We start from the raw sequence: 14910 nt of genomic DNA on the forward strand, positions 1-14910 counted from the left end.
TTTGGACAGAGTCAGGCTAGTTGTTTTTGCACTTTTTCCAGTGTTGTAGTCAAGACCACCTAAATCAAGACCAAATCATGACCAGAGTGTATCGAGACCAAGACAAGACTTGGCTAGCTAGTATCATTTACACAAAGCATACCTTCCTTTCTAAGCGCCAATACTTTCTGAGTAGTAATCTCAGAAAGTGCTGCATCGCAGAATTTACACACTGCTGCATGTTTTCCTTTGGACGCCATGTTGCAGATTAACTCTCTGTGGTTTAGTTTGACAAATGATATTACAGAAGATTCTGGCAGACATTTCTTCCCAGACATCTGCAGCTGCTTCTGCTGTGTCCCACATTCACTTTTAGTGTTGTGCATGAACTGGCTTAAAGGGCACGTGTGTGGACGTGCTCGTGTTTTTGGTGAACGGTGAACTGATTGGGTCAGTTTGCAACTTATGAACATTATAGACTTAACAACACTCACATCATCAACTGATAAAAACAAAAGTGTGATGCAGACTTGCAGCAGAGGGGGAGGGCGAATAAAGTGTCGACGTGATATAAAAACTTTTTGATCAAGCAGCATGAAGTGTATTTAGCAGGCTACACTGTAGACTGTAGTCTCTGTTAACAATGACGTCTCCTCTGTCTCGTCTCCCTCTTCATCTCCAACCCAGTGTCATGCATTGTGGTGCATTCAATTTGAATTGGAAAGTCAGAATTTCCAAGTTCCTATATGGAAATTTCAACAGTATATTGGTGTTTTGCTGCCTGCTGTAGTGTAACATGTTCTCAAATTGTTGCTAAATTGTTGTAAACTATGTCTGTAAGTTATCCTGACCAAATTAATACACAAAACATGAATATTGCACACTATGTATCATGACATCATTACACTGACCTAAGTGTCCCTAATTAATTTTTGGGACTGTTAACTTAAAAGTTCAAAATTCTAAATTGTGAACATGTTATGAACATAAATTTGTTCACTTTAATCTTTATGAATTGGACTTTGAGCTAGCTCTTGTGAAGTGTGAACTTGCAGAACACTGCCCATTTTCTTGGCGTGTGTGTGAGGGGGGTGGGAGGGATGACAGCCAGTAATGGTAGAAAAAAAAAAATTAAAAATAAGAAATGAGTCAAGTTACTGACTCTGGCAGTTTAGTGATATTCCTGCAGATGTGGCCTTGACTGCTCATAAAATAAAATGCAGAGTCCTCCCTATCTGAGACCGAGTCAAAACCAAAAAATGTGGTTTATTCAGAGACGAGACCTTTAAAAGTAGACTTAACATCATCACCAATATCAAGTATTATAACACTACCTGTTTATAGTTTTTGTGCTAAGCTAAACTGGTGCTAGCTTAATATTTACCTTATAGACATGAGCGTTGTATCAATTGTCTCATGTAACTCTTTGCTAAAAAAAAAAAAAAAAAGGTCAAAGGTCTTATAATGTCCAAAGTATTCTTCTAATGTTGAAACTTTAATATTTCACTTTAAAACTTTATCTATCTGTTATAACTGCTACAATGATTCCAATTCTAATCTAACAACTAATGATCTCTGCCCTTTACTTTGCGTTGCTCCCTGCAGGCTACATGGTCCACAGCGCTTCATATGACGATGTCCTCAACAACAGATGGTCCTCTAGATCTGCCAGCGGGACGCACCTGCCTGTGGAGAATCTCAAACCTAACTCCAGGTAACACATAACCACCTGCTCTGTGTTATATCACACTGTACACATGTTTGCAGAGAGGCTGATGTGAGCATAAGCACAATGTTTTCAGGTTCAGCATCATCTCACACATGGGAGTCATAGAAAACTAGAACCTGAACCTTCGAACAAAGACGTGCTTGTTTGTTAGACCTTTTACTCTGACCTGCATGTGATGTTTATGATCAGGCTGCTGCCCTGGGTGCAGGTGTTTGGCCGTGGTTTGGGAGTGTTTATTTCTGTTGGGGAGTGTTTATGTCATTATCCCGTCATCACATAATGCACAGAATAGGCATCTCTTCTGGATGTTTGTACTTGAGTTCATGTATGCATGCTTATGTGTCTGTTGGCCACGTTTATGTGGGAATATGTTGCCAAGTGTGTTATCAAACCAGGCTGACACTGATCAGAGCAGCGTGTGAGCTGGATACTGATAGTGTAATGTTTGTATAAGAGATCAGAAAGCCTTCAGAGTGAAATAAATCAGTTTGACTAACTGGAGGCAGGTTAAAAAACACATTTGATTTGCACCAAGACGTGACATGCTGTAAAACTCTGTCAAGACGTTGGAAAATTTGATGGAACATAAATAAAGCACACATTATCTGACACTTTCACACAGATACGATCACCTCGGTCTGTTTCAGTTATGAGAGGTTGTTTCCACAACCCTGTCTTACAAGACACGGTTCACGGTTTTCAAAATAAATGCATGGGAACGGTGTTTAGCACGTGGACTCAAGAGAAGAGAAGAGATGTTCTAACCCAAAACTCTCTTTGCTCTTTGCTCTCTGCTCTTTATCATTTATTCATTCATTAAGGATGAAAGGACATGAAAATTTGGCAATAATTTATTTGACGGGGTGTGTATAAGACTGTCATGACACTGTCATAACCATGTCATGTCATGAAGGAAGTCATCGTAAGTCATTCGGTCAGTTTTGTCATTTTTAATACAAAGTTTGAGATATCTTTCTTATGACAACTTGACATTATCAAACTTAATAAAACTGCATTATACTTTCATAAATGGTAGGTTTTGACACTGGCTGCCATGAGTTATAAGTGTGTTATTAATGTTGCTGGTGTTAGCTAGTTAGCTTGGTTATCTGTGGAGTGAGCCGCCTAATTAGTTGACTGAGCTCTTGGGGACAATCAGGGGACACCCCTTCAAACAAAGTGTTACCAAAACAAACAAAGTGCCATGACACCATTATACTGACTAAAATTATCCTGGTTATCAGTGTAATCATAGTTATTAACAAAATGTATGGATACACAATCATTTCAAAAAATAATTTCACTGAGTTTTATCCTGAAAATCTCAGTGATCTGAAATGGCATCATGTCCTGTGTGACTTTGGTTGATGTTGGACAGTATTTAATCTAAATTTGCATGTGGATTTTTTTTCAAGCCAATACAGATATTCAATAATTATCGGCTGCTTATGCCAGTACTGATAAGATAACCAATAATTTCACATTATTGTGTTTTAAAAGTTCATATGTCCTTTGGCTGATGCACAACTGAGATTACAAAAGGCTATTTCAGTGGGTTTATTTCCCAATAATGACCCCTTTCACTACACAATATCCCACTTATTACATTACTACTTACTAAAAAAGCTCAGTAATTTGACACGAAATGCTGATTTTTTTTAATATGCTTTTTTTTTTTATTGCTATGTCCCTCAGACTCTGTGATCATAACTGTGTCCATTGCAGTTCTGTTATTCATAGCAGCGGTATGCTCATCAGAAAAAATAGACTCTAGAATTTCATTTTTTCCATTTCCATTTCATTCCAGAATTTTTTGAAATCGAGCATTCAGCAAATCTGTGTAATAATATACAGTCGTTTGTCTTCTGCCATTCATGAAAAACATCTGGATGAGGCGCTGGCATGAAGAGAGATGAATAAATGTCAGACACAAAGGTGAAACTGCTCGCAAGCGGTCTGTCACATTAACGGTGAGTCAGTCAAAGACTTCAGTGGAAGTGTGAAATTTGAGTGGACCACACGTTAATATGCACAAGCTCCGTATATTTTTCTGACATCTCATAAATCTGCTGCACAATATGATCAGAGATGAAGTATGTTTTGATTCTTCTGTGACATGTAACCAACCAGTAACTGTCCAGGAAGTGTCAGTTCCCCATCTGGTTCTGAATAAAAATGGATTTATTCGTTCTTTTTAGCAGATAATCTAACCATTATCTGGTGGAAAAACAGTTTCAGATGTGTGAGTTCATCAGGGATAGAAGTATCCGCTCTAAAAGCACGAATCTGTTTGAGGTGTTGTGATAGATGTCTCATCCTGGGCCGTAGGAAACCAAACACCTGCTGCTGAACACAAACAGCAGAGCTGCGTGCGTGCGCGGGTAAAGTTTTCCAAGAGTCTGCAAAGAGGGTTTCCCTCCCTGGCAACCAGTCTGTATCCACGATAGTGCGTTTCCCGTGGTTACGGTTGATCCTGGGATGGTTTATGGGACACTGTTGGCATTTCCCATGCTGCAGGCTCCTTCTGGTTGCCAGAAACACTGAGCTGCTATAGTCCTAAACACACACATGCGTATGTACACACATGTGGACAAATTTCCTTGGATCCACAAGTTTTCCTGCTCATAGGATTGATAAATGGAATGAATTACAAAGGACTTTAAAAGCTGAATATCTCATCTCACTGGATGATTAACTTATTTGCTTACATTTAGTGATTCCAGCTTGTGGGAGAATTTGTTGCTCTTCTTTGTCTTACGATATAGTACAGACATTATACAACATGACCTCACACAAATGACAACAGAGACTCTTTCAACTGTTCTAGTCTCATAAATATGTCATTTATAGCATATTAAAAGTCTTAAGAAATTCAAGTGTGGGAAAATATTGAAAAATATTGAATCAGTGATGCCACAATTTCACACTGCCGCCAATGTTAAAAACATGACTATCCCCACCAGGCATGACTGTCCGCTGAAGGACCTCTGTGATTCATTTTTCATTTTTGAAAAACCTCAAACAGCTTTGTTTTTATGGCTCCACACTGGGCAGGGCCAGCTCTCGCCATTTAGGTGCCCGAGGCAAGACTAGTTCTCAAACAAACAAATCATGTATCAAAGAAGGAATACATTGTTAAAACTATCTTTACCTTCTTGTAACGTGGATGTGTTGCTGCTGGATGTTGTTTGACCTGCAGATTCTGTATTCAAACATACAGAACATCTATACTGTTACACCACTGCATTAAATGCTTCATGTCATTTTACGGGATATAAAGTAACACTGTACAAATAAATATTATTTAATTTGACCTCCATGTAGTTAGTAACACAAGGTGTAACTGTGACACTCAACCACAGGATTAATAATAATAATTAATAACATATCTGTGTGTTTTCAGTTACACAGAGACGGCAAATAATTAGCTGAACTTTCACAGAGAGGTGCAGATGGAGATCAGATGTCTCTCCTCCAGCAGCTGGGGGCGTCCGCATCTTTCCTGAGTACATCTGAACAGTTACAGAGTAAATATCAGCCTATTTCAAGTAAAATCATGTAGCTGCAGAGTAGAACAAACAACTGCTGCAGCCTGTTGCACCAGCTGTGTGTAAGTTTAAATTTAGCCTGGATTTAACGTAAAATATTACTTAAGTTCTGATTAATGCAGAACTAAAATAAAAGCAGCTGCACCACAGAGAGAAGTTAAAACAACTTTAAACAAAAAAATAATCAGGCTACACATGTGCTCAGGGCTGATGTAAATCATAAAATGTCACTGATACTGGTCAGGGAAGGAACCTTCTGTAGCATCATCCACAATCCGCCACAGTCTGCATGTGGGCTGTCTGTGATGAGCATTTACGCATCACTCCTTAGTGCACACAGTGTGCACAGGTGCAGACCAGGGCAGATGAAACATTGTGAGGAAGAGGGATGCTAGTTTTTTTTTTTTTATTTCTTTTTTTTTAATTGTGTTGTAATTTCTCATTTTAATGCATTCGGTTGTATCGGGCCGTTGTGGTGGCATTGCAGCAGGTGCTTCACCATCTATTGCCTGGTGGGGTTCTCCACTTTAATATGTGCGTTCTTCTAGTTCATGCTGTCCGCAGTCAACCAGAAACTGTTTTACATGAGACATGAAGTTAGATGCGAAACAGTGGATGTGTAACAAAAAATATTTTGACCCATAGATGCGTCAGTGTTTCAAAATGACCTCAAGGGTTTGTTTTCTTGCAATAGCTGTCAATTTAGCAGTCACAAATATTTAATAAATATCTTAGACATATAATGATATCACCTTTTGCTTCAGGGCTTTTTCACTATTCTGTGTTGTTTTCCAGACCAAAAAAGGATTCCACTAATTAAGGAAATAATCATCAGATGAATCAGTTTTGAAAATAATCGCCCTAGTCCCCTTTCTGTACCTATTCCTTCTGCTGTTCTCACGTCTCTCTTGCTAAAGGGATCTTGATCTGATTGAATAAAGATTACATAAGATATATACAGTTATGTTGTGTGTTCTAAACCTTCATGCTTGTTTTTCCACTTACTGTAAAACATATGAGTGTCATTACATAATAGATTTCCGCTTATGATTGACTTGTACAAATTCACTAGTTCTTGTGGCTGAGCTCTCATGTATACTGAGGAGGATGAATGTGCAGTTGCCACACAGGTTTTCATCTGTAAGGAAGAGAAGAGTGATGCTCTGAATGAAGATTCAAATGGCTAGCATGGCTTGATGTAGCATCTTGCGGTCTATTCTCTGTTTCTATATGCTGGCTCGCATTTTGTTCTCTCTCTCTCTTTTTTTTTTTTTTTTTTGACCTTCTCAGATTTCTTCTTTCATTACATCATCTCTCTGCAGCTGCTCTCTTGCTCTCTCTTCTCTCTCTGGTGATATATATTCTGGTCACTGTTGTCACGTGGCTGTGGTGATTGGATCCAGGCCTCGTGGCTCTACGTGGTGAAAGTTTTTGGCCAGGAACTGACAGACCATGAACTTACTGTATGTGACCTTGCAGAATGGAGGAAAGCGCGCAACGCACACACATGCACAAACACATCAGCCGTCGACTATACAGTGGAAAAGTTTGCAAACTCTTGAAGTTGTCACTGGCTGCTGTTGTTTTTAATGTGATAGGATTTAATAATCCCTTCACCACCCGGAGATAAAATGAGCTCACTGCACAACTTTGTTCTGAAAGCTTATGTCATAAAGTAAAGGTCTTGGTGAGAAATTTTTGTTCTGTTCTGACTCCCATTTGTCTCCAGAGCTGGGAGGGTTACTTTAAAAATGTACTCCAATACAATTATTAATTACTTGTTAAAAATGTGGTCAGTAGCGTTATCCAAGTATCACAATATTAAATTTAATACACATGTTCACTTTAAGGTGAAATTGTTTAACTTGTAATAATTTTTTATGTTTGTTATTTAGTTTATTAGTTGTTTGTCCAGTGGCTCCTTCCTTTGTTATACACAAAATAATGTTTAGATTACGCTAATATTCATAACTATGCAATTTTAAATGTACTTTGTTAGATTAAGTTATACTATTCACACTTCACACTCAACCTTACAGTAAACTGACATAAATGTCTGTGTAGCTAATATTAGCGATTGGTCTGTGTAGCTAATGTTAGTGGTTGGTCTGTGGAGCTAATGTTAGCGGTTGGTCTGTGGAGCTAATGTTAGTGGTTGGTCTGTGTAGCTAACTTTAGTGGCTGGTCTGTGAAGCTAACATTTGTGATTGGTCTGTGAAGCTAACATTTGTGATTGGTCTGTGTAGCTAATGTTAGCAGTTGGTCTGTGTAGCTAATGTAAGCAGTTGGTCTGTGTAGCTAATGTAAGCAGTTGGTCTGTGTAACGGAGATGTGTTATAATGAACTAGATACAGTTCTGTACCTAAAGATAGTGTCATTTCAGTGCTCGCCGGCTGCATAAGGGAAAAAAGTTTTTTATCTTCTGGGTTTACTTCCTGGACATGTGGCCCACTGAATATAAGCCGTAGTTTCCCCCTCCCACCCCACTTGCCCCCGCCTGCCTTGTTTGCAGTTTGCGTTCCTGTCAACAGTTTTACAGATGTAGAGTTTACAACCTGTCCTGTATACCTGGACAGGTGGCAACAGGCAGTACAGGTTACAATGCAGGTGACAGGATTGTCCTGTATTGAAAAATAAAAGGCACTGTCCTTTACTGAATCAATACAGGATGCAATATTTTCATGCACACCCTACTCTAATGCACTATATCTTGTTTTTCACATACTTGGAATGAAACAGTTTCATGAGACATGGTGGATTAGCATTAAATCAGACTGACAGGCGAGTTGTCTGTCAGTCAGCATCATTGCCCTGGTTACACAGACTCAGACATAAATTTTGATTGTTTGTTTGTTTTAATGCCAACAAATACCTCTAGCTCAAATCCACTTGTATATATATAGAGAGAAGCTGTCCAAATACAGATCTAAATGGCAGACAGACCACAAGTAGATCAGTCCTGTGAGCGGGAATGATTACAAGGCAAACTGTGCAATTTGTCATAGAGTATTTTTTGTGTTCTATGGTGAACTGTCTGACCTGGAACAAGTACAAGGGCGGAGGCCCAGAGTGGAGTTATTTTGACAGACCAAACATTTTGCCCAATTTCTCTCATCTGATGTTTGAATCCTTAATATAACTGATGCAAGTGTGCACAAATTGGTGCAGAAAAAAACATCAGAATGTGGGGAATGAAATGTTTAACGCTCAAAATGTTTTGCGTCACAACATTTATTTTTACTGAAAAAAGAAAAAAAATTCTCTGCATAACTACGGTACCTTTACCAAGAATTTACAAGGTTCTGTGATTTGGATATTACACTTGGCCATATTGTGATTTCAATATTTCGATTAACTGTGCAGCCTTAAATTAGATGTGGAGTTCTTGGATGATGACAGTATTTTGACAGCTGAAGGCAGACTACTGTGTTGCTTCTCGTTTCTGATTTAAAGACAAAATCATGTTGAATTTTTTTCACCAGAGGCCAGGATAACAAACTTACTGTAAGTTCAGCTGGTTTCACTGAGACTAGAGTGGTCATGTGAGATTCGTTAAGTGTTGTAATGTCAAAATGAAATTACTAATAATCCTAATTTTTACTGATCGTATCTGTAATTTGACTATATCTTTTCCATCTATAAATGCAATATAATAGAGGTTCCTTTTTGTATCCAAAATATGTGATGACATTAAATGTAATCCTTTACTCTTGTCTGGCCTGATTATCTCTTTCAACATACATCTATCCCTGTGCTTTACTTTTTCCACCTCCCCTCCTTTTTTCTCTTTCATTCTTATCCTCTCCTCCTATCTGTTAATCTCCACTTGTCTGCATGTCTCTCTTCCCCCTCACCACCACCCTCTCCTCCACTCTCCCTCCCCTCCTTCTCCCTTCAACATGAGCCAAATATCCATTTTATTGTGCTGCGCTCACTTTGGATTTAACCCAATATAAAACAGACTACTCTTAAATCAGCCTGACTGAAGCATGCCCAGTCATCTGCTATGGTCATTAACGTTTTCCTCACCTTCGCCCAGTCACAACAACACTGGCCCAGTCAGACTTTAACTACTTAATCTCTCATTAAATTCTGTTGTGATTTGTTTTCATTCAGGTACTACTTCAAAGTGCAGGCCAAGAATGTGTTTGGTTTGGGACCCGTCAGCGATACTCTCACCTATGTCACTGAATCAGGTGTGTATCCTGTCAGCGCCTGCAAAGATAAACTTTGAGACGCCCCATTGACTGCGGTTCAACCCTCAGTCAAGATTTTCTGCTGAACGGCAGTATGCAACCACTTAAGGAAAATGTGATGGTGATTTTATTTCAATGCAAGATACTCAAATATAAAACCGTCCCTGCGAGTAGAAGCAGACTACCAGATGTACGCTGCGTTATCAGGTGAACGCATTAAACTGTCTGTGTGCTTTTCCTCCCTGGTGAAATGATCGCATTCTTTCTTTCAGACGATCCTCTTCTCATCGAAAGACCACCTGGTAAGTCCATACGCTGCACTGCACGGCCCTAATTCAACGAACCATGTCCTGCTGTTGCTGCGCCGAGGGTTTAAAAAGACACAGACATCATCCTGTGAAATAACATGACAGGATATGCAGTTGTTCTGTGTGGATTTCTTGACCATTTCCCACCAGTAGCACAACTATGATACAGATGAATCGGCTTATTGCAGGAACATTGTACACTGTTGTATATGTATATGTGTATGTGTATGGATATGCTGGCCAATAAGTATTAACCTCTTCCACTCCACCCCACACTGCCATACATTTATTTTGGCAGTTTTATGGGGGAACAGGGGTCTTTAGTGGGAGACAGCAGGCCAACAGTATATGTCACACAGCAGGAGTATGCATTATTTAAAGCTGCAAACCTGAAGATTAATTTTAGATGCACTCCAGCACTCTGTCAAGTTTTTATAGTCATAAATCTGTAATAGACATTGTGTTTTCTTTAGGCACCTATTCAGGGTTGGCTAGTAATTCATTTAATGTAATCAGATTACATAATCAGATTACTAAAAAATAAGTAACTATAATCAGCCCAGATTACATTTTTGATTACGTCTTAAAAATACAACAATTTTAAAATTATCAGGTAAGATGCTCTTTTAACTAATAAAAAGTTCATCTGACAAACAGGAATTCTGCTCCACAAAACAAAACAAAACAATATTGCAGTTTGGAATTTTTTTTTTTTGGGGGAGGGGGGGGGGCTTATTTTTCTAAAGTACAGCCACAAACAGACAGGAAAGTGGGTGGACAGAGAGAGCTGCAGGCTGGAATCAAACCCAGGCCGCTGGACTCATAAGCTAGGGCTCCCCGTTTGGACTTTTTTATATGACTTGAGATATAAAAGGGCATTAAGACAAGATATAAATGAAACAAAATGCAATATAAAAAGAGACACAGGTAGAATTTTAAAGAAGTAAAATAAAATAAAGCATAAGATCATTTGAATAATATTAAATTCAGTCTAAGTAACAAGATATAAACTGGCTCCATGTATAAAAGACATGCCCTCTGGCTACCATAGAAGATGACCCTTTAATATCAAATCATAAAATTCAACAAACACAAGACACGCTGACTCATAACCATGGATTTTATCTTTTTTTGCTCAGCTTTACAGACACCCTCCTCTACGTATACAGCGTAGGATGCATATTTTACCGACACATCTCTTCCTCTGCTCCTCAGGTGGCGAACCGATCTGGGTCCCCTTTACCTTCAAGTATAACTCAGCCCACAGCAGCTGTAAGGGCAGCCAGTACGTCAAGCGGACGTGGTACAGGAAGTTTGTGGGCGTGGTTTTGTGCAACTCTCTGCGATACAAGATCTTCATGGGGGAGGGTCTTAGAGGTAACGTATGACTTTCCCTCTGTTTTATAAACAGATGAGCCAAAACTCATTGTGTTTGAGAAGATAAACCTGACGTGACTGAAAATGTCCTGGTTATATATATATAATAATTAACCCGTCTCATTCCACAGAGCCATTTTACAGTATAGGAGACACATTTGGCCAGGGAGAGGACCACTGCCAGTTTGTGGACTCCTACAGGGACGGGAGGACAGGCCCGGCCTACCTCTCAAATAATCTGCCCACAGCACAAGGTAAACAAGAACAGACGGTACACACACTGCACAATTGTGGCCGTGACATTTAGACCCAGCCTATTATCATTTTTTCCATGCGATCTCGCTCTCTGGTTCCTTCATGGACCAGCTGTGTTGATCTTATCAATGCTGAATACAGATGCAGAACAAGGTTTAAAGGAATACTTGTTAAAGGACCTACCAAGGTTTTTGGCCAAATCTCACATGCTTTTCGTTTACTGCAGAACCACTTTCCTAATTACAACATAACTTCTCAGATTAATGCCACAACTTCCCAGCAATTATTGGTTTCAGGGCATATCAGCACATAAGTAGCATAATGAGAATACTTGCTTGAGATGAGTAATCCACCACAGTGAACGATATTTACTAGCAGTTAGCATTATTTTTCAATCAAAATCACATTAATTCAATATGGTTATGTATTTGAAAATTGTAGATGGTGGTTAAAACCTTCCTTTGTTGGTGTGTTTAACAGCAAGAAAACTTAAACTTTGAGTATTTGCTCACTCTTTGCAGTCTGGGTTTGATTTCACAGTCACAGAGCTTGTAAATATTTTGCTCATTGAAAACTGACTTGCAGTGTTGTAGAGGTACTGTGTGTTTGCTTCTATTTAAAGGCTGAAGATATAAATCTTGAGTAGAAAAATGCATCACAAATATATAAGAAAGCTAACAAAACAGTTGTGTGTTTGTATGTGTGGTATTTATTAAATTTAGGAAAACCCACAATCTCTAGAAAGCATTGACGTTAGTTCAAGTTGCCTTGTTGACTCAACAGGGACTAGAAAGCGTCTCATTTGCTGGTCATTACTAGGGGTCAGCCTACTTGCTGGAGTAATACCAGGTTTAATTACACAGGGTTTCTAATGATGTGACTGATTGTTTTGTACATTGTTTTGTGTTTTGTATAGCTTTATGCATTTCTGATGCTGAACGATTGATCAATGATAAATTAGCAAATCAGCAGTGACAGTGGCAGATGAAGACAGCTAAACTGTATCCTCCCAAAATGACGGCAACGCCCCAGAATTTTTTGTGATTCCCATTCCCTGTGTTTGTTTGTTTTAAGCTCAATAATCTTCTAAAACAGCTGGGGACTGTAATTTTAAGCCAACTTTACTGAAAGAGGAATGGTACGTTTGTTTAGGACTATTTTTAGATGCTGAGAAATACAAATTTGGTGCTCTAGTAAGTATTTACAGCAGCAGGATGGCATTGATTCAAAATAAACTGTGGTGCCTATGTTGATCATAAGGAACGGTGGATGGATGTGGCTCATTGATGTGTTTTTAATGGTTCTTGGTCAAAAATGAAAGCTGTAGAGGAATCAGAAATATGAGGCTTTGGCTACGCAGACAATGTACTCTTCCTAAATCAAACTCCCTTTTGTTCTGTACTCCAAATAACAGCTGAGCAAGCTTTGTACCTTGGTCAACTTTCTCTTTCCCTGTTTCATGTACTTATGTGCTCGACTCAACTATGTTGAAAAGAAAACTAAACTTTGAAGTAGGTTAAAAGACGTTACTGTAGGACCAATAAAAGTAACATATATTGACATCCCAAGTTAGCTAATGTTAGTAAAAGGCTAGCCAACTAGCTGCCTAATCTACATCAATCATTAGCTAGCTTGTTAGCTAGTGTTTTGCTAACATTACCTATCTTGTAAGCTAGCATTTTGCTATTGTTAGCTGACGTAAGATGGGACTTGGCATTTCAGCAACAGAAGTAGCAGTCTTCCCCAGACTTTCAGACGATTTATCAAACTCCAAATGTTGAATCAGACGTTTTACTAGCACCAAAATCATCAAAATGTTTGTTTGTTGTGTTTATGATACATCAGAATCGACCTTCCACCGGTCGACTCAAATTGTACAGAATTCTGACACGATCACGACCATTTCAGACCAATCGGCGGCGTCTGCGGCTGCAAGCTATTAAACGTGTTCACTGGACTGAGGACAGGACTGCTTGTGTTTGCAGTGTTCACTGACAAGCTGTTGTGGTCCACCATACGCCCGTTGCCAAACTGTGCACGCAGCTTTCTCATTGTTTACAAACTGTAAAAGGGTCTATATGTTGCGTGTACGGGAAAAGAAGAAAGCTGAGTGAGGTACCAGCCTTGCTCAACTGTTATTGGAGCACAAACAGAGAAGTAACTAAATGGTCGCTAACAACCGCCACATGATGATTATATCCAGACGTGCTCACTGTTTATTGCATCAAGTCTCCTGACACATTTCTATAAATGGCTCTGAACAGCAGCATTTTCATCTGTTTCTTTTGCAGGATTTTATCGTGCATACAGACAGGAGCCAGTGACATTTGGAGTTATTGGCCGACGTACATCTCACCCGTTCGTGGGCTGGTATGAATGCGGGGTGCCAATCCCCGGGAAGTGGTAACACAGGAGGAGAGGGAGACGTCGTTACCAAGGGCAACCCCTCTGCATCCTGCTGCAGGCTCTTACCGTCACTGGTCCTGCCCTTAAAAACAGACTTTTGCCTGCAACAATGAAAAAGACACCACTACGACTTTATTACAGCTTCACAGAAAGAGAATATAGTACTTTTTAAACAACTCAATGTATATCATTACCATGCACTTTTTATATAAAGCAGTCTGTATATGAGGGAAAAAGAAGCATGTGTGCTCTTTGCTTAGTTTAACTCTTGTCTGAAAGTGTCCTTGTACTATTACCAACTATCCCAGAGACAGGTCCTCACCCAGTGTTATTTATCTCATCAATAATGCACACAAAGCCACACAAACCAGTGACATTGGACCAAAGCACAAGCTGCAAAGCGAACTGTAAGAATGGGCACTTAAGGTGTGTATAGGTCTGTTAATTTTCAATCGTGAGATTTGTATTTCTTAATGTAGCGGTTTCTGACAGCTACTTTTTGTTTGTTTATTTGTGTCCTTAAACCATCATACTGTTTTTTTTTTTTATTTTTACACCCTTCATTAAAAGTTACTGTGTAAGATTTGTATGTATACAGACAAAGAATAAAAGACCAAATATTTGCTCAGGAACTGTAGGAGATTGAATAAAGGTGCTATGGAAACCACAGCAATCCAAAAACATGAATCATATCATATTCTCTCTCCTGCTGCCACATTCTTTTCTAGCAAAAGCTTCCACACGTGATCCAGATCCACTTAATCAACCTAATGGAACATTTGAGTAACCAAGAATGTTTGGTTGAGCCAGTTGGAACGGCGACTGTTCAAATCGTGATGAAATGTCAAAAACAACATATTGTGGACAGAGGCAGGTGAAGGGCAAAGAGTAAAAGACAGAAAAATACAGTTCATGAGTAAATATGTAGAGTGTGAACACACTACCCCATAAATATATACATATATTACAACTAAAATTTAGATATTTTTTATTCCATAATTAGATTTGAAATCAGAGCAAGTAAGTATATTTACTAACATGATAGTTTTATTTATTTCAATATTTAAAGTATACCTCATGAGATACTTTTACTTCACTTGAGTATTTGCATT

General features: G+C 38.9%; 1 protein-coding gene across 1 annotated transcript in view; it reads left to right on the forward strand.

The window, feature by feature from the left end:
* fndc1 (fibronectin type III domain containing 1) overlaps nucleotides 1–14467 on the forward strand; it is a 63245-nt gene extending 48778 nt beyond the window's left edge. Inside the window, exons 17-22 of the mRNA XM_084737481.1 lie at nucleotides 1585–1693; nucleotides 9373–9452; nucleotides 9725–9754; nucleotides 10976–11137; nucleotides 11269–11391; nucleotides 13684–14467. Coding sequence (XP_084593607.1) covers nucleotides 1585–1693; nucleotides 9373–9452; nucleotides 9725–9754; nucleotides 10976–11137; nucleotides 11269–11391; nucleotides 13684–13799 — 620 coding nt within the window. The 3' untranslated portion in view covers nucleotides 13800–14467. The remainder of the gene's footprint in view (nucleotides 1–1584; nucleotides 1694–9372; nucleotides 9453–9724; nucleotides 9755–10975; nucleotides 11138–11268; nucleotides 11392–13683) is intronic.
* The last annotated feature ends 443 nt before the right edge of the window (nucleotides 14468–14910 follow it).

This window comes from Lutjanus erythropterus, chromosome 15, assembly GCF_056507025.1.
Source record: "Lutjanus erythropterus isolate fLutEry1 chromosome 15, fLutEry1.hap2, whole genome shotgun sequence".
NCBI classification, from domain to species: domain Eukaryota; kingdom Metazoa; phylum Chordata; class Actinopteri; order Lutjaniformes; family Lutjanidae; genus Lutjanus; species Lutjanus erythropterus.